Here is a 19,760-nt window from a genome sequence, read left to right as displayed (position 1 = left end):
TCTCATCAGGAAGAGACAATATGGCAAAATAACATTAAAAATGACCTCTTTTAGGATTATGCATGTGCTTCAAAAGGTCCACTGCACATCCTAAAATGAAATAACTTCCTGTAAAGTCATTTTCTTGGTCATAAATAAATACCAAAGTTAGAAAAAAAAGTATACTGTAGTAATTGGATAAAGTTTAGTCTGATTGCTAATATATAAGAAGAAAAAAGGAAAGCTTTAGGATGGGAATGGGCCTTCTGAAATGTCTGCATGTTCCTAAAGGAGATTTTTTAAACGAGAAATCACCATAATAACCCGTAAAAGAAAACCAAATTAGGACAGTTGCTTTGCCATATCTTCTCCCTGAAATGAGATATTTGAGATCAAAACTCATATTTGAAATCAGCATTGTGTTCTTCACTCGCAGCTTCAACAAGATACTTTGAAAAATAAAAGGGTACATCCACAGCTGTCATAGCTGCAGAGGCCAGTTGTCGTGTGCCAAATGGGCTTCTCATGAACATGACTCTGAGAAATGTGAAGCAGAACCACACTTGTGTGAAAATTGTATGTAACCATCCTACATAATCATGTGCATACCCAGTACAGAAACAGAAATTGTGGCAGTCAAAGTTAAGAAAAAAATGCAGCATTTAGGGAAGTGCAGAATTGTTTTATTGTTGCAGAAACCTAGTTACTTTGTTGTGGTCCAATAGGCGTACCACTGCGGCTTTTGACAGCTGCCTCGGTTGCACATAGTGAGTCTGGAGCAGGGCCACCCATGCGCCCTGTGACAGCGGCTAGGGCTGTTCCACCACCTACTCTCCCAAGGCCTCTTTCTCACACTGCGTGGCTGAGCACAAACAAATCCACTCGTTCTGAATGGGTGTCCAGCTTATCTGAGGACATGATAGACAAGTGAAAGCAGTTATGTACCATCAACATCAGATCAGCAGCAAGGCTTCTAGGATAAGCACAAGGAAGGGAAGGCCCGGTTCAGGGTGCCAAAAAATGCCTTATTCTTTCACTCTACTCATATAATAAGTCAACAACCAAAACTTCGGACGCCCGATTTTTCGCACATCCTTGATTATTTGGACTTCTTCATGGCACTGCGACAGGCTACATACAACTAATGTATATCAGCTCCCGAAATTTCAGATGCATGAGACTGATGGTTCAATTTCTCGTAGTATTTCATTCGCACGCCGCGGCACCACTACCAATAGCCAAGCCTCAATATAGCATGTATTGTGGAACGCCATTAATCCAGGCTTCAAGGGGGTTCAAAAGCGGGATGATATAAAGCAAATTTAAGCTAGAAATACGGAGTCCTTTAAACAGTGAGAAGTAGTAGATGCGAACACGGCCCTATGCGTTTCGAGGATGCTTCATGAACCGCACGGCAGATGAGGGCTATGCGGTGAAGCATCCTCAAAACGCAGCCTAGCTCGAAGTGCTTTCGCGTCTGGACTTCATTTAAGCCAGTACATTTGCCGCGAGGTGCGAGGTACAGCCATCGAATACCTGTTGCTGCCCGTTGCCTGTGTAAGCATTGCACGGCGAGATCGTCAAGAATCGGGCTGGGCTTCTGACCCCTTCCTCTACATAATGGCAATCAGAAGTCTATGTAAAGTGATATTTTTCTACAAAATTGGATTTTTCGGACTGGCTGAATTTTCGGACGCTTTCGCTTTCCCTGGAGAGTCCGAAAAAACTAAGACTGTAGATGGTTTTCAGACACTTGAATTGCAAAGGACTTTTAACCATCAAGCATCAGGCTGGGCTTCTGACCCCTTCCTCTACATAGTGGCAATCAGAAGTGAATTTCTCTATCAAATTTGACTTTCTATAAACTTGAATTTTCGGAAGACTAGTGCCATCGAGCAACAAACGCTCACGGACATATTGCGAAGAAATGCCTGCCACGAACTGATCACGGAGCGCATCCTCAAGTACGGCGAACGAACAAGTAGCTGCATGCTCACGCAATGCAACAACATACTCGTTGATAGATTCCCCTGGCAGCTGGACGCGTTTGCGAAAATGGTGACGTTCTGTGACTATATTGGTTTGGGTGGTAAAATGGTTTCCCAAGACTGTAACCGCATCGTCATACGGCGAAGGTAATGTCTTTGTCTGTTTTGGCAACAATCCCGTGCTTGCGCCCTCACTATGCACTTGAAGATCCTTAGTGGTAGCGCTCTCATCTTCTTTGGCGTCGCTGGCCTTCGATGCCCAGACTGTGAATAAGAAGGGCTTTGCGACTGTCTGCCGAAAAATCAGACTCTCCCGAAGCCAGCAGGTAGTTCTCGAATAGTCGCACCCATTGTGACCAAGGAACAGCCGGACGACCTGCAACAGGCAAAAATGGGGGCGATGGTGCGAGTCCGGAAAAGCTCATGACTGGAAGCGAAAAGGTTGTTACGCCCTCTCTTCCGTTTATCCTCGTCGCCAATGTGGTGTAGGCGTGAACCACCCTTGAAGAACATGAACCATGACAGCGAACACATGGAACTAACCACGTTTATTCAGCGACGCTCACATATATATTGTCACATTAGGCGGTGCATATGCATAAGGAAAGAAGACTCTCGTGAGTTTGAGAAAAGACGACGTTCAACAGCTTCGGCTGGTGCCTACAGAGAACATCTGTTTGAAAGCCTTGTCTTCGGTGTCCGCCCTCTGCTACAAGCTGAACTACCCCGTAACACCTTGGTGGAGGTACTTTCGATTCCCCTTGCCACAGCTCCTCGTACTTTCGCGCCAGAAACCTGGATTTGCGCAGTGGACGTCATCTCCCTGAGCTCACCCCACCGACTACCACAGTAAGCATGGCATCCCAGGACGCATCACCCGCTACGGAAACTCCAGCTGCCCCCATGGTTTTAACCAAAATCTGTCATCCGCCTATTTTTAACGGCGAAGACAACAAGGATGTTGAAGATTGGCTCGACGAATATGAAAGGTGCAGCAAGAATAAACGCTGGGATGCTAGCATAATACTTGCAAACATTATCTTCTATCTGGCGGGAACGGCGAAGACCTGGTTTACCAATCGCGAACAGGAGATGCCTACGTGGGACATCTGCAAACAAAAACTGCAGGACTTATTCGGCAAACCAATTGGGCGAGGTCTGGCAGCCAAAAAAGACCTGGCTACTCAGGCTCAATCGTCAACAGAGTCATACCTGGCCTACATACAGGACGTTCTCGCATTGTGTCGAAAGGTGAATACCTCCATGACCCAAGATGATAAAGTGGGCCATAAACTTAAGGGTATCGCTGATGACGCATTCAATATACTTCTCTGCAAAGACTGCTCTACGGTGGACTCAGTCCTGCAAGTCTGTCGCCGTTTCGAACAGGCGAAGCAGCGCCGCATCGTCCATCGGTTTCAGCGCCTTCCCAACACGGAGACTACATCCTCATGTGACGACTTGCCCACGTTACAGCAGCCTTCAAGTCAAAATAACCTCACTACCATCGTCCGCAGAGAAATGGAGGCCTTGACTCCTGTTACACATACGTCGTCTCCTGCACAGGCAACAATAGCTATGATACAGGCTGCTGTCCGCCAAGAATTCGCTAATGTGGCCCTCGTTTCAAATCCTGCCCCACCACCCCCTGCACCACAGCCAATCCCAGTGGTTGCTGCTGCTGCCACAACCCCGCCCTACACACCGCGCTACCCTACCCGCAATCCTGCGGAGTGGCGCACATCTGACGATAGGCCTATTTGCTTCGTCTGCTGTCGAGCTGGCCATACGTCCCGCTATTGCCGCAGCCGTACGGCTCCCCCCTCTCAACCCTATTACAGCCCTCTCCGCCATAACTATTATGCACCACGACGCGTTTCTGTCACCCCAGCACATCTTCGTACTGAGAACACAGAGCAAGACCGTCGTCCTAGCCGTTCTCCATCGCCTCAAGCCCACCATTCCCGATCACCTACTCGTCGCCGCAGCTTGTCCCCAACGTACGAAGGCACCTACTCGGGAAACTAGGCAACGCAGCGCCCGGGCGTGACGCTGTGTTACCAACCCGGACAGCCAACTGTGTTTCGACCATCGCACCATGCTGCAACCTGATCAATGTCCTCGTAGATCAAGTCCCTGTGCCCGCTCTCATTGACACTGGAGCCCATATTTCAGTTCTTAGTTCGTCGTTCCGCCAGCGCCTCAAAAACGTTCTTACGCCCGCTAACACCTCTACAGTTCGTGTTGCTGATGGAAACACTGCTGCCATCATCGGAATGTGCACTGCACGCGTTAGCATCGCCGGCCACCACGTCCCTGTGCTCTTCGCCGTCCTTACTACTTGTCCTCGACGTGATTTTAGGCCTAGACTTTTTAACAGCCCATTCCGCTCTCATTGACTGTTCCTCCGGACTTCTGCGCCTAGCCCTGCCCTATTGTGTTACGACCCCAGTGCTGACCAATTCCAGCCTCGCCTCCGCTCCTGTACATTTACTCGCCTACCTCCCGAGGCGGCAGTATACGCGCCCATGTCACCTTTTCCCTCCCTTCCTGACGGCGACTACGTTGTCAACCCCATCACCGACGTCACTCTACAGCGCAACATCGTCCTACCTCATAACATTGTACACGTCGAGAATAACCTCACCTACATTCCCGTACTCAACTTCAGCATGTCTTCACAAGTTCTCCCGGAGGGCATTTTTCTTGCCGAGCTGTCGCCTTTGTCCAGCTTTACTATTTCTGCAGTGCTGTCTGACCGTCACGCCGACGTACCTGCACAACCTGTCCCATCACATAGTCCGGAGGACCGCATCTCAGCCATGGTTGCCTCTGACCTGCGTCCCGAATATGCCAGCGCCCTTGCCGGCCTTTTGCGGTCATACAGCGACATTTTTGATTTCGGTCACGGATCCCTGGACCAAACGTCCGTCGTCACACATCGTATTGATACTGGAGATGCCCGACCTATTCATAGACGGCCTTACAGAGTTGCTCTTTCCGAACGCAGGATCATTCAGGAAGAAGTAGAGAAAATGTTGGCAAGCAACATTATTGAGCCGTCGAGCAGCCCCTGGGCGTCTCCAGTAGTACTCGTCAAAAAGAAAGACAACAGCTGGAGGTTTTGCGTTGATTATCGACACCTAAACAAGATAACAAAGAAAGACGTGTACCCTCTTCCAAGGATCGATGACGCTCTCGACTGCCTGCATGGTGCTAACTACTTCTCCTCCATCGATCTCCGTTCTGGATATTGGCAGATCTCTGTTGACGAAAGAGATCGTGAAAAGACTGCTTTTGTCACCCCGGATGGCCTCTACCAATTCAAGGTGATGCCTTTCGGCTTATGTAATGCCCCTGCGACATTCGAGTGTATGATGGACTCCTTATTACGCGGGCTCAAATGGACCACATGTTTGTGCTACCTCGATGACGTCATCGTATTTTCATCAACCTTTGAAGGCCACCTCCAGCGTGTTTCGGCTATTCTTGGCGTCTTCCGACGAGTTGGCCTTCGGTTGAACTCCAAGAAGTGTACCTTTGGTCGCCGGGAACTTAAGGTCCTAGGACATTTAGTCAACACCCATGGCATCCAGCCGGACCCCGACAAAATTCGCGCTGTAAGGGATTTCTCTAAACCGAAATCTAGCAGCGATGTGCGTAGCTTCCTCGGACTTTGCTCATATTTCTGGCGATTTGTACCAAACTTCGCAGAAATAGCCCGTCCGCTCACGCAGCTTGTGAAAAAAGAGGTCTCCTTTATCTGGGGCCACGAACAATCGGCCGCCTTCGTCGCTCTTATTGCCCACCTCACCGGTCCGCCAGTGTTGGCTCACTTCAATCCGTCAGCGCCCACAGAAGTACGCACTGACGCAAGTGGTCATGGAATTGGTGCCGTTCTCGCACAACGTCGGCTCGGGTTACCTCGCATCATCGCCTATGCCAGCCGACTCCTCTCTGCGGCCAAACAACATTATTCCATCACTGAACGTGAGTGCTTAGCCCTAGTTTGGTCCATTACTAAGTTCCGCCCTTACTTGTATGGGCGGCCATTCACAGTAGTCACTGACCACCACGCACTGTGTTGGCTTTCTACACTCAAAGACCCTACTGGCCGCCTTGGACGTTGGGCCTTGCGCCTTCAGGGGTACATTTTTTCAGTAGTTTATAAGTCTGGCCAGTTGCATCGAGACGCCGATTGCCTGTCCCGTCATCAGTCGACCCGCCAAGCCAACCTGAATGTGACAATGACGCTTGCGTACTCTCTATTTCTGATTTCTCCAACATTTGCCATGAGCAACGCCAGGACCCTCAGCTTCGCGAAATTATCAATCGCCTCAGCGCCGATCGCCATGACCCTTCCCTTCGTTTGTGCTCCATGACGGCACCTTATACCGGAACAATATGCGACCTGATGGCCCCGACCTTCTACTAGTAGTCCCTCAGCACCTACGCTCAGCCGTCCTTCAACAGTTTCACGACGTTCCTACAGCGGGTCATCTAGGCGTCTCTCGCACATACGACAGTGTGCGTCATCGGTTCTTTTGGCCAGGCCTATATCGCGCAGTCCGCCGCTACGTAGCTGCTTGTGACCGCTGTCAACGCCGGAAAAAGCCATCAGTTTTACCAGCTGGACTTCTGCAGCCAATCGACATCCCCATAGACCCATTTTCTCAAGTGGGTCTGGATCTTCTAGGGCCTTTTCCACTGTCCGCATCGGGGAACAAATGGATTGCCGTGGCCACTGATTACACCACACGCTACGCAGTCACACGAGCAATACCAACCAGTTGTGCAACTGATGTGGCTGCTTTCCTCCTCAACGACGTTATGCTCGTCCATGGAGCTCCCCGCCAACTGCTCACCGACCGTGGCCGTTGCTTTCTGGCTCGTATAGTCGAGGAGATCCTACGGCTGTGCAACGTTCGTCATTCTTTCACGACTGCCTACCATCCACAGACGAACGGGCTTACCGAACGCCTTAACCGGACACTGACTGACATGTTGTCTATGTACGTTTCTGATGACCACCGTGACTGGGACATAACGCTGCCATTTGTGACATTCGCTTACAATTCGTCGCGTCACGACACTACCTGCTACTCCCCCTTCTATCTTCTATACGGCCGTGAACCTCTGCTTCCTTTTGACAGCCTGCTCCCGTCTGTCACCACTGCCAGCTCATATGCTCGTGACGCCATAGCCCGAGCTGATGCTGCCTGCGTTGTTGCTCGCAACCGACTCGCAGCCTCTCAGCACTCCCAGAAACGTCGCTATGATTCCTTTCATCGCAACACCGAGTATTCTTGCGGCTCTCTCGTGCTGCTTTGGACTCCAGCTCGCCGCGTTGGCCTTTCGGAAAAACTTTTGCCCCGGTATACAGGACCCTACCGTATTTTACGACAAGGGACACCAGTGACATACGAAATTGCGCCCTTGCATCCTGTCCGCCATGCCTCTACACCACGCACCGAGACTGTCCATGTTGCACTCCTAAAACCGTACTACATGGACCCTGGTTTGGACGCTAGTATGCACCGGGACGGTGCTTTTCAGCCGGCGGGGTAGTGTCACATTTGGCGGTACATACGCATAAGGAAAGAAGAAGAATCTCGTGAGTTTGAGAAAAGGCGACGTTCAACAGCTTCGGCTGGTGCCTACAGAGAACATCTGTTTGAAAGCCTTGCCTTCGGTGTCCGCCCTCTGCTACAAGCTGAACTACCCCGTAACAAATATACACACAATTGTAGCGCCCTAGCGGTATTCACATTGAAAGGGAAACAAACTAAATATACAACATTTCCCTCAGCAACAAGATTGCGGGTCGATGCTGGCTAGGACATGCCATGACTTGTAAAATGTAAACGCGAGCTTAAAACACAGCCCAAACACTTAAAATTGTATAAAAAAATATTTGTGAGAACGATGGTAAAAATATTTATATTAGGGGGAATAGTTGTGTGTGACAGTAATTATGGCGCACCTGGTATAGCCTAACATATAGACATTCAGAAAAGTACAGTTGACTGAAAAAAAACTGGCAACATGGGCAGACAAATGGCTTCTGGCTTTCACCAAAAAACTGTGGTCATACTTTTCTCACTGAAATGAGGCTTATGGGCAGATCCTACTAGAGCATGGCTTTAGCATTTTGCGGAGACTATCTCTGGTACTTGAGAAAAGTACTAAATGCTTTTAAAATGTCCAGACCCAAATTAGTGGCCCTTTAAAGTATTTTCATACAAACACTGAGGTTTTGATAGGACATGCCTTCTACAAATTTATTGCTCTGTTGCGTGCTCCAGCTTAGACTATGGGTGCATTGTGCAGAGATCATACTTGAAAGGACTCACTTGAAAGGACTACAGGACATCACTTAAACACTTGTTTAGGAATTGGAAACCAGTGAACTAGCGCTTGCAGGTTGGAACCGTGCTGATGTACCCATACATTATAAAAATCCGTTCACTGCCATAGCACATCCGTTATTCAATATAGTTAAAAAGTGCACATCTTGAACATTGTTTCTGAACAAACCTCAAGCAACAGGACCACTCCTTGTCCGCTTTAAAGAGAAATACCAAAAATTAGATAATGAGTATATTGCCCAAAACCGCCTTGTTTTGTGATCCACTCCTGCCTGCCCTTTGTATGATGCTTCACTTTAACAGCTTTAGAAAAAGCAACACTTCATGGCCATAACTACAAGCATAGTATTTATCATGAATGACAGGTATGGGGCCAAACGACTGGCATGGCATTTTACACTGATGGTTCAAATTCGTCAGCTATTTTGGAAGTGCTGTAGTACAAGAGAGGTCGGGGAAAAACAATATCTACCTCAGTGCACATCAATTTTCACTGCCAAGTACTATGCACTCTCTACGGGTATAGAAAAATAAAGAGACCATCAAGAACGGTATAATTCACACTTGTTCTTTGAGCATACTCTCCTCGTATAACTGCAGAAACGCAGTTATGTACACCACTAAATGGTGACATCAAACATAATAAACAAGAGCCACAACACAGGGGTAATGGGTTCCAAGTCTCATCGCGATCTGTGGTAATGAAAAAGCTGATGTATGCGTGAAACATAGAAATAGCAAAAAGTTCACATTCCCCACAGAAATGCAGTCTTATTCGTACCATCTAAGCAGAGAGATAAATGATAGTCTAAATGGAAGTAATAAGCTGCACTTACGGTAGTAAAATCTATCTTAGCAGAATGGAAGTTGTGCTCATACCAAGAACAAGTCGTGTTATGGCTTCTTTGCATTGGACACACATATGCAGTTTTATTCTTGGAAACAGACATCAACATGCGAGCTGTGGGAACAAGTGGTCATCATAAATCACATTTTATGTTCATGTACAAACTGAGGGGAAAAAACATCTTCCACTGTTTTATTCGGAATGCATAGCGCTTCTGTCTAATTCACTCGTAGTGCACTCTGTTCTTGTGGCAATTGTGCTTTCCTTGCCATTTCCTTTTCCGCAGACCTGAACCTGATGGACTGGTCGGCCACTAACTTGCTGGTTGTGTGCCTCAAGGGGCAAGTGTACACTTGGGATGCCTCTTCAGGCCAGGTGGACCTGTTGCTTGAGCTTCCCTCTCCTGCAGAGTATGTGTGCTCCGCAGCCTGGTGTGGTGACGGGTCATACCTGGCCCTGGGAACATCAGACAGCCAGGTCTTGCCTCTTTCCTTGTTGCCTTGCCAGTTTGCACTTTGATTTTTAATGCGATAGCAATGTATGCCGTATTACAGAAACTCTCAGCATGGTTTGTCTTTGTTAGCACTTGTGAGGTTATCATGAAAAAAATCCCAGTGATGAAAGAAAAATAAGATGTTATCAAGCGGCCGTGTGACACTCACGGAACATCCACTGTGCTATTTCTGACAATTCAGACAATCTTGTGCATTTTAGTTTGTCTACATATAGACTATTTTAGTTTCGATGCCCGGGCACCACCATCTTCAATTGATGGTGGCACCCCTTATGAACCAAACAGGAAGAGTCTGCCCCGGCTCCTCTTGATGCCATCTTGGGCTGTGCCTATGCGTTGGTGCTCCTGTACAGCAGTGTACAATGGCTACTGCGCGGTGCTCGTGAAAGCTATCCGGCACTGTGGTCCTATATTGTGCTTTGTTTGAACACACCAGCAAACCGTACATCTGTTTTGCATGTACTGTGAAGGACTGCGCTCCACTTCCGCAGGCTAAACTTTCATTAGTGACGAGTAGCACAGTTAACTCTAAGAATCTCTCTGTTGTATCTTTCACGATGCATGCATTTTTGGTTATATTTTATAATTACAATGGTGACTGTGGACACAAGCGCACAGTGAATGAACCGTATGGGCAGCTACCGAACAGGAAATGGAGATTTATACAAAAAGAGTGCTTTTGCATTCATTACCGCACTGTTTTACCGTGAAGTGAGACCAATTTGATGTATTTTCTCTTGATAGTGCCTGTTTATATTCAGTATTGCTCTGCCTACATTTCACATTTGAGGTTTGTTATACACGGGCAGCGTTACCTTAAAATTGTGCAAGAGATATTTGTGAGAACGATGGTAAAAATATTTATATTAAGGGGAATAGTTGTGTGTGTGTGTGACAGTGTGTGTGTGACGAAAGCAGCGGTCAGCGGCATAAGCTTATGCCGCTGACCGCTGCTTTCGCGAACTGATCTTTGCGAGTGAATGCAGGTGCCTGGGGTATGCCCAGTGCGAAAAGCGTGCGATCGATCTGGTCCGCTTCAAAAACATACTTTTCATGGTAAATCACGTTTTAAGAACAGCACATCACACACTGTGTATACAGTATAACTGTTTTTATGCAGCTTTCGGGTACGTCCGATGACTTAGCAACAGCATATCCCCGTCCCACCGTTACAGCATCGTTTACAAGCCATGATGTTGAGCATCACATTTAAAAACATGCAGTCCTAAGCTGCACCATGAAAGTAGGCAAGTTAGCAGCACTTACAGAAGCGGATGTCGCGAGCTTACCAAAGCGGCACCTCCTGCTGGCATGAAGGATGGCATTCTTGCCGTACGCTTTCCCTAAATACGCTGGGCCTAAATTTTCATATCGAAGGCATATCTGATGTCGTTTTCGGATTCCTCAGCACTAAAGTAAATGTTCTCCTATGGAACTGCCTTATTGCCAATCCCATATGGCATCAAAGAAAGATGTAACTTCCTATCTTAGTAGTGGAGCTAGCATGCAAGCAGACTATGAAAGTGGTTCAAGCAGTGTATGAGCCGCACCGCACTAGCGGCAGCTGGCTGTTAGCAGGAAGTTGCTTTGCAGTCATCATCCAACCAACAACATTGTAGGGATCAGCGATCTTCAAGAAAGGTTTTTTTTTTGGCAGCCAGCTTATTATTTAAGTAAGCAACATTTTTCACGCTTTCAGAAGGCACGGCCGGTGTGGCGTGCAGTGGGTGGTGGAGGAAGTGAAATGGCTGTCCGTCGCTGGTACTATGGTTTAACCAAAACGTACATAGGCGATTGAAATCGGGATCTACTGGAAAGCCGTGAAGCAGAAACATATCATCACTGCCACAATCGGACTGCCATTGTATGCTTCCTGCATATGCTCTCAGCAATCATCCTATGATTTTATTATTTGTGCAGTACATGATCCCGCACCGTTGTCCCGATGACATTACCACAAAGAAGGGCGCTAATAAAGGGGTTTAAATCATTTAAATGACAGTGCACAGAGGAGCAAGGCTGCTCTGCCATGCATAAAGCATGCGAATGCACAGCCCACTCGGGATTGACAACACTGGGCTGGCGAAATGAATCTGGTTGGAGAGTATTTTCCTCCTCTCCTGCTTGATTTCGATAAAATGGTCTATACTCGCGACTTCCATGTGGCGGCAGTTGTTCAGACTGTTGTATCAAAATTGCAACTCTAGGTGGTGTCATACGATTTCTCGTTGCATACACCTGCTAGGCAAGTTGGAGGCTAGCTTATAACAGGGATTCAAACAGACAATGTATTTACCTTCAACTGTATGCCTTTAGAGGTTTCGGTCCCTGACTTCACGCGAAGCATGGAAATCTACACTGAATACCCAAACAAACACACCGAATACAATGCCAGCAGAAAGAACTGTTGAAACGCCGAAAACCTTATTCAGAAACATTTCACATGCGGGACTATAATGCTTTCATACACATAAGCCAAACTTGCTCTATTGGAGCTGAATTTTTAACGGAGCATAGCAGATTGCAACAATCAGGGGGGAGGACAACCCCAGTGTGTAGTGATAGGGTAGTTGGGGCTGGGTTGATTAGGTGGATGGAAGGGGGCCTTTGACCTGCAGTAAGTGTGGGTGGGCTAATTTTGACGATTGTCCAGGTCCACCTCTGGGACATACGGCAGCGCAAGCGGCTGCGTGTGCTCCAGGGCCACTCGTCGCGGGTTGGCTCGCTGAGCTGGAACGGGCATGTGCTGTCGAGTGGCGCCCGGTCAGGACATGTGCATCATCATGACGTGCGCGTGGCTGAGCACCATGTGGGGACGCTAGAGGCACACCAGCAGGAGGTGTGCGGCCTCAAGTGGGCGCCCGACGGCCGTTCGCTCGCCACCGGTGGCAACGACAACCTGCTGCGTGTCTGGCCCACCACCATGAGTCACGGAGATGTACAGCCTGTACATTCTTTCACTGAGCATCAGGCTGCTGTCAAGGTTTGTGCGGATCAACGCACTTTGCAGTGAGCTGAAATGCAGACAGAAATTAGTTTCTCGCTCTTTTGGTTGTTCACAGTGTAGATGAAGCAAGAACAACATTGTGTGTGTGGTTTTCTCTGTGCCTACTTTGTTTGTTGGAGATAGAAGACAACCACTTGATGCAATTTTAAATTGTTGGGTTGAAACCTTGCAGATCGCCCCTGCATTCTTCTATTTCTTTTATATTCCTGCATCCACTGTTTTTTCACGGCAGGCTCCTCATGGTTTCCAAGTCTTTTTGTAGGGCATGCTAGTCTGTGTCATAGTCATGTCAACCAGACTATACCCACTGCAGGACAAAGGTCTTTTCTATATGCCACCAGTTAATTTGGCCATGTGCTACCTGCATCCATTTCACCCCTGCAAACTTAATCTCATTTGCTCACCTAACTTTCTGCTGGCCCTTGCTTCCACTTTCCTTCTCTTGGAATCCATTTTGTTGCCCTTAGCAGCCACCAGTTATCCTTTCTTCACATTGCATGTCCTTCCCATGCCCATTCTTGATTTCGTCTATAACTCCCTATGCCCTGACCTGCTCTGCGCGCTTCTGCTCTGTTACCATTGCACATACCATTGCACTGAGAAAGTAAATTGCAATGAGAAGTAGGAAAGGAGAAGAAACAGCTGAATGGGTGGTTCACAGCACTGGGCAGTGCAAAGCAGGAGGCAGGGGTGGAAGGAAGTGGAGGCCTAGCGTGTGCTTGTTGCAATCTGTCGCGCTCATTTCTTAGCTGTTGCCTCTTAAAAGACAAACAGCGGAAGACAATACCACGTTCATGCAAAGCTTGGGTATTCACATGAAATCAAGCTCTCGTTGTGCTCAAGGCCATATTATGCTCACATTGAAGCGTTAATTCTATGATGTAGACGAAATATGATACATAACAGACAAAAAAACATTCATAAAGAATGGAAGGTATCTTGAGTATTTTTTTAGAAGTCAATAAGACTTGTTTTGGTAAGTAGCCATTTAAATACCAGACAGCATGTTCAGTGCCATGTCAACTGACTAAAGACCCTGATAGTACCCTCATTGGTAGTAAATACCTTGTACGTAACTGATAGCAGGCTGATATTTGTGTAAATTTTTCGAGTCCTCGAGGTTCTCTTTCTTGTGGGTTAAGATAATGTTAGCGCTTCTTCATGATTCCGGTACTGGCAAGGTCATGAGGCATTGCCGATACAGGTGGTCAGTTTTTCTAGCACAACTTCATCACTGTCTTTCAACACATTTCCAGCAACTTTTCCCCTTTTCATTGCTTTTAAGGCTTTATTTGGTTTGGTTTAGTTTGGATTATGGGGTTTAACTTCCCAAAGCAACTTTGACTATGAGAGACGCCGCAGTGGAGGGCTCTGGAAATTTCGACCACCTGGGGTTCTTAATGTGCACTGACATCGCACAGCACACAGGTGCCTTGCTTTTTGCCTTCATCGATAAGTGGCTGCCGCGGCCGGGATTCGATCCTGCATCCTTGGGCACAGCAGTCGAGCACCCTAATCACTGCACCACCATGTTTGATGGTGCAGATCTGCTTTCTGCTTTGTATTTACCTTGTTCTGTGTTACTGATGGAATGTTTTATTCTGTGCTTCTGCCATCGCCCTGTTTACTTCAGCTACTGTACAGATCAGTATAAAATGCTTTGCCTATTTTGACTACCCTCTCCTTATTGATAATGACGTTGCCCACCTTGCCTCTTAGCACAGCACATACGTCTGATTTTTGCCTGTGTCTGGTTTCCTCCTGACCGTTTTCAAGCTGCCACCGTTCTTTAGAGCGTGCTTGTAGTAAGAACAGCTGAAGTATACTTTGCATTAGATTAACTTGCCCTAGCAACTTCTTGCATCGTTGACTTATTGGACAAGCTTCACTTCTTCAGCCTCCCTTTCCAGGAAAGTGGGCATGAGTGCAGTGAAAAAAATATCTTTTACATTGTGTTTTCCTTTGTTGTGCCTGAATGATTTTAATGTGCATTTTTGTCATCTGCAAACTTATTCATGGCTTCAGTTAACTCAACTGCAGCTGTTGTTAAGAACATGTGCGGTACTGCTGTTACAAAGTCTCTGCATGCATGATATGGTGCTTCCTTTTTCCAAACCAGGCCATTGCCTGGTGCCCGTGGCAGCCCAATCTTCTGGCCAGTGGGGGTGGCACAGCAGATCGCTGCATTCGGTTCTGGAGCTGCAGCATGGGGACGCACCTGAACTCCATTGACACAGGATCACAGGTACATTGTCTCTGCACCTGTAGCTGAACCTAAATGTGGCCAACTCACGGAAAAAGCCAGGTTGTAGAGCCTACTTGGAAAAGCTGTGCCACCGAACAGTTGCTGCATGTCACCTGTCAGCTACCACCTGCCACAGTCTTGCCAGTGATTTTCTTTTGCTTGCTGCACTGACGTCAGACTTTCTGAATGATTGACTTTTAATGCTATTGCATTAAAAAAGCTGGGTCCAAAATTTAGAGGCTAAGCTTGTGTGGCTTAAGGAACACGGTGAAAGCTTGTTAATTCGAGCTTCGACTATTTGAATTTTCGGATAATTTGAACTAACTGCTGGTCCGGCCAAGCTCCATAGAGGTCTGTGTACAATAAAAGCCCATTAATTCAAACGTGAGTCATTTCTACTATGGATAATTCGAGCTATGTGGCGCCGCGTCTGGGTGGCTTGGCACCCAGTACATGTCCTAAGAAACGCTCATGCGATAAATCAGCATAGTTTGTATCGTGGCTGCATGCGTCCACTACAACCCATGACCATCGTGGCGGCTGGCGGCGCTGGAGGGTAGGGGTTGGCGGCTGCTTGTTGTCTGTTCGCATGACCCCAGAGACTTGCAACCTAATGCTCATTAAATGGACCAATTTATTTGGAAATAGTTTTTTCTGTCGGTGCGGCCCCAGCTGACGCCCATGTAAGACTATGGCATTGGACAGACACTAAAAATGTTCTACATAATTGCTGTTTGGTGAGTTAAATAAAGTTTGTTTTCTGTAAGTCTTTCTTGTCGACCACCAGAAGTCGTTGTGGTCGTTGCTCATGGTTTATTTAATCGGACCACATAAAAATGGGCGGATGCATTGATAGAAAAATTCCATAAAAATTTTCTATAGCATTTCTACCAAATCTGCTATGGCACTAAGCACTTTAGACAGCAAGCTTTCCATTATGCTAAAAAAAAAATTTGATGCCTAAATTTCAGCGTTCTGTCCCTTTAAATACAATCTGCGGTGTTATCTCTGAGATTGACTTCACTCAACTCACCGAAGAAATGCAGGATGGGCTTGCTAACCAAAATGCAAGTTCAGTGGATCGAAATCCGGAAAGATAAGGAGATTCCAGACATTCAGCAGTTCTACGCTCCCAGAATCAATTGCAGTGGGCTACAAAAAGATTGCTGTCCATCCATACATAACAAACCTTTGTCGATGTTAAAACTACCAGAGATTTGGTCACGGATCCTAAAGCTGCCGCGGCCACCAGACCTGCGCAAAGTGTTCTGCTAAAGACCATAGCTCAGAAGACTGTACAGCAGCTATCTTGGAGAGAGAAAAACTTATAATTACACTGAAAACATATTATATGAAGAAGCTAGAACATGCATCGAAACCTCGGACATTTTCTCTATATGAACAGATGCAGAAGCTAAATGGCAGCTTCTCACCATTTACAGTTCCTCTATACCTGGTATTCAAACAACTGTAGAGGAACAAGAAAACATATTAGGCGAACATTTTGCGGCACTTTCTAGTTGTTGATACTGCAGTCATTTTTAAAATACATAACATCTCTGAAAATCAGACTTCCAACAGCTGGCAGCACAAACAAACCTTACACCAAATTACTGTCCATGAAATCAGTAGAGAGTACCGTCTACTGGCAAATAAACTGCCTCAGGGCCAGACCAAATGCGCTATTAAATCTGGACCATTTTTGATTCTGCTGCTGATGCACTTTTGAAATTTTTTAAACAAAATATTCAGGTTGGGAAAGGTACCTGAAACTTGTAAAACAGCTGTGGTAGTTTCATTTCTTAAATCTGGAAAGCCACCAACTTCTCCTAGTAGCTCCAGACCCATAGAGCCCTTACGAGTTACTTTGTCAGATCTTTCGAAAGGGTTTTGAATGTTAGGTTAGCCTTTATTTTAGAATCGTGTAAACTTCTGGACATTCATTAGTACGATTTTAAAAAAGCATGCTCAAGGCCAGACCATGTTCTTAGATTTGAAAAGCATTTATACATAAGCAACATTGTCTTGCAGTTTTCTTGGACATGGAGAAAGAATATGGTCCAGCCTTGGTGTTCTGCGTGACCTGGCAGATCTAGGTATCTGTGGCAGGATGTCAAACTGCCTGAAAGACTTCCTATGAAACCGTTCATTTAAAGTAAGTTTAGGCAAAACCCTTCCGAGGAGCTTTATTCAAGAGTTCCCCAAGGGTGCATTCTAAGTACTGCTATGTTTGCTGTAAAAATTAATTTGATAGCCAGAGTAATCCCGAAATCCATTATGTACTGACTTTATGTTGATAATCTCCAGATTGCACACACATCCTCTGACATATTGGCATGTGAGTGGCAAGTACAGTTAACCATAAATAGATTAGCTACATGAGCAGATAAAAATGGTTTCTAGTTTTCTCCACTGAAATCCTTGGCTGTCCTGTTCTCCCTCTAGCGAGGCTTGCATACTACCCCAAGCGTATACTTAAGAAAACCGTACTAGCTGTAGTAAAAAATAACATAAATTTCTGGGCATTGCTTTTGATAAAAGGTTAACATTTTCACCTCGCATAAACGCCCTTAAAAGAAAAGAATTTCAATTATTAAACATACTGAAAGTACTGTCAAGAAAACACTGGGGGACCGACAGAACATGCCTTTTACATGCTCTACCTTATATTATGGAAGCTTACTCTACGGTTCAGCGAGACTGTCGTATCTGAAATTCTTCGATCCCAGTACACAGTGTGGGATTGTGCCTCTCAACTGGTGCATATAGAACATCTCACATGAATAGCCTGTATATTGAAACAAATGAACCATTCCTCACAGACAGAACAGTGCTGACATGCGCATATGTACTCAAAATAAAGTCCCTACTGAAACATTTATGTTACCCATTAGTCACAAGCTGCCCATATAAAGCACTGTTTAACAACAAACCCCAAGCAATCAAACCACTAATTTTTCGTTTTGAACAGACATGCCAGAAATTAAACATACTTGATTCACTTCCAAATATTGCCCAGCAACCAAGCCTACTGCCACCCTGGTACCATTTGCACTCTGTGTGTGACTGTAATCCAAGCCAAATGTAAGTTCTGTAATCCAAGCCAAATGGCAGAAATTAGTAAGGTTGCCCGAGTGTTCATCAGTTTTCACAGCTAAATGTCATGCCATTTTTGTGGCTGTAGAAAACATGTTACAGAAAAGTATTGGAAACAGCATCATTTATACAGATTCCCCCAGTGTAATCACAGCACAGCATCACAGAAATGCTATGGAACCTTTAATTGGAGCATAATACATAATGCAATAGCTGCAGAAACACAGAAGCACTCAATTAAGCTCTGCTGGGTACCAAGCCATGTTGGAACGAGAGAGCTGACACATGTGCCACAGCAGACCGTAATGGTAACACATGGAGATGTTATGGATTTGCATTTGGAAAACTAAGAGCGACATGGCAGGCTTCATGAAACAATAAATTACTTTGTCAAACCTGTCTCCAAGGAATGGACATCATGCAGCCATCAAGAACTCGTTTGTTGAAGTCATTCTGTGTTGCCTTCGCATTGGACACACGCACCTAACACATGGCTTCATTCTTTAAGGGACACTGCAACACTTTTAGCAAAAAATGGGCTTTCAGCAGAAACCCACAGTTTTTCATGCTGTGAACTCTAATATCAGATTGAAATTAGGCAGAAGAAAAGCAGAAATAGCCTTTTTTCAGCAGCAATACGCAGCCTGCACGACAGGGCTCACCACGGATCGTGCCACTGCCTGTGATTAGCAAAGATGTGTGACGACAATTTGAGGACTGGAAAAGCTGCGGATGCGGTTCTGTTGTTGCGCTGCATCCTGATCGCAGCTCTCTCTGGCTTTGTGAAAGTCGTTATGGCACGCCTGTGTCCGTATCAGATGTGCCCACAAATGATGCAGCACTTCCGCTGTGGGAAGAGTGTGTTCTGCATGAAAACTTGCTTTGGTATAGAGAGGCATTTTGAAAAGTGTGTGTGTCATTATTAACAGAAACTACATGGCCCTCAGCGAAACCTCAGCGCGCATATTCCTGGGAAGGAAGTGCAACAAACAGTGCACCAGCAGATTACCTCCGTCTCGGGCCTCCCGCCTCGCCCGAAAAGTCATTGTTGTGAAAAAAGGGCCCAAGGCGTGGTGTACCAAATCCTGCATTGAGTGCTTGGCATCGTACCTTGGGGAAACAAAGAATGAACAGTAAGCGAAGCGCGATTGCAGAGCTCTGCGATGTATGCGAGGCACTGACAGAGCTATTATGCTGCAGAACATGTGCAGAACGCTGCCTGAGTCATGGGACATTTAGAAGACCTAAAGAACCTTTCCCTTTTATCGTACGCTCACAATATAAGTTTAGTGAATTGATGGCTGGCGTATGTTGAAAGCCAAGCTGCCGCTCCACCACACCCATGTCTTCTTGAGAAAACCATGTTTTGAAATGTGTTTTCTTACCAGAGCCTCGTCAGTTTAATTTCTAATTTAATTTGCATCCCCAAACAAGACAGCACTATGTAAAATGACAAGGCAGCAATGAGTGCAAAATAATGAGGCCAATATGCACAACTTCGATGATTGCTTGCTTGGACGCATCGAAGGAAACCTCTCTAAGTGCGCTCCATATCTGAATGTACACATACTCAGCGGAACATGCCTTATCTCTTCTAATAAGGCTCCCGCAGGGGTTCCACGAATACTAACATAGTAGGCACATGCCGTGCTGGAAAGGATCTCGCAAAGTCGTCACAGCTGCGACACAACAGTGGGCTCTTCTTAATCATCTGCT

At 46.3% G+C, this 19,760-nt stretch overlaps 1 protein-coding gene across 2 annotated transcripts in view; it reads left to right on the top strand.

Moving 5' to 3' along the window:
* LOC146190242 (cell division cycle protein 20 homolog) overlaps nucleotides 1-19,760 on the top strand; it is a 77,899-nt gene that overhangs the window by 47,025 nt on the left and 11,114 nt on the right. For both annotated transcript variants that reach the window (XM_084600692.1, XM_084600693.1), the window contains exons 6-8: nucleotides 9,469-9,659; nucleotides 12,350-12,679; nucleotides 14,823-14,948. In XM_084600692.1, the coding sequence (XP_084456818.1) occupies nucleotides 9,469-9,659; nucleotides 12,350-12,679; nucleotides 14,823-14,948 (647 nt within the window). The remainder of the gene's footprint in view (nucleotides 1-9,468; nucleotides 9,660-12,349; nucleotides 12,680-14,822; nucleotides 14,949-19,760) is intronic.

Source organism: Amblyomma maculatum, chromosome 4 (assembly GCF_055883805.1).
Source record: "Amblyomma maculatum isolate TAMU_Amacu chromosome 4, ASM5588380v1, whole genome shotgun sequence".
NCBI classification, from domain to species: Eukaryota; Metazoa; Arthropoda; class Arachnida; order Ixodida; family Ixodidae; genus Amblyomma; species Amblyomma maculatum.
Note: the sequence above shows the minus strand (reverse complement) of the source record. Positions and strands in the feature narration are given on the sequence as shown.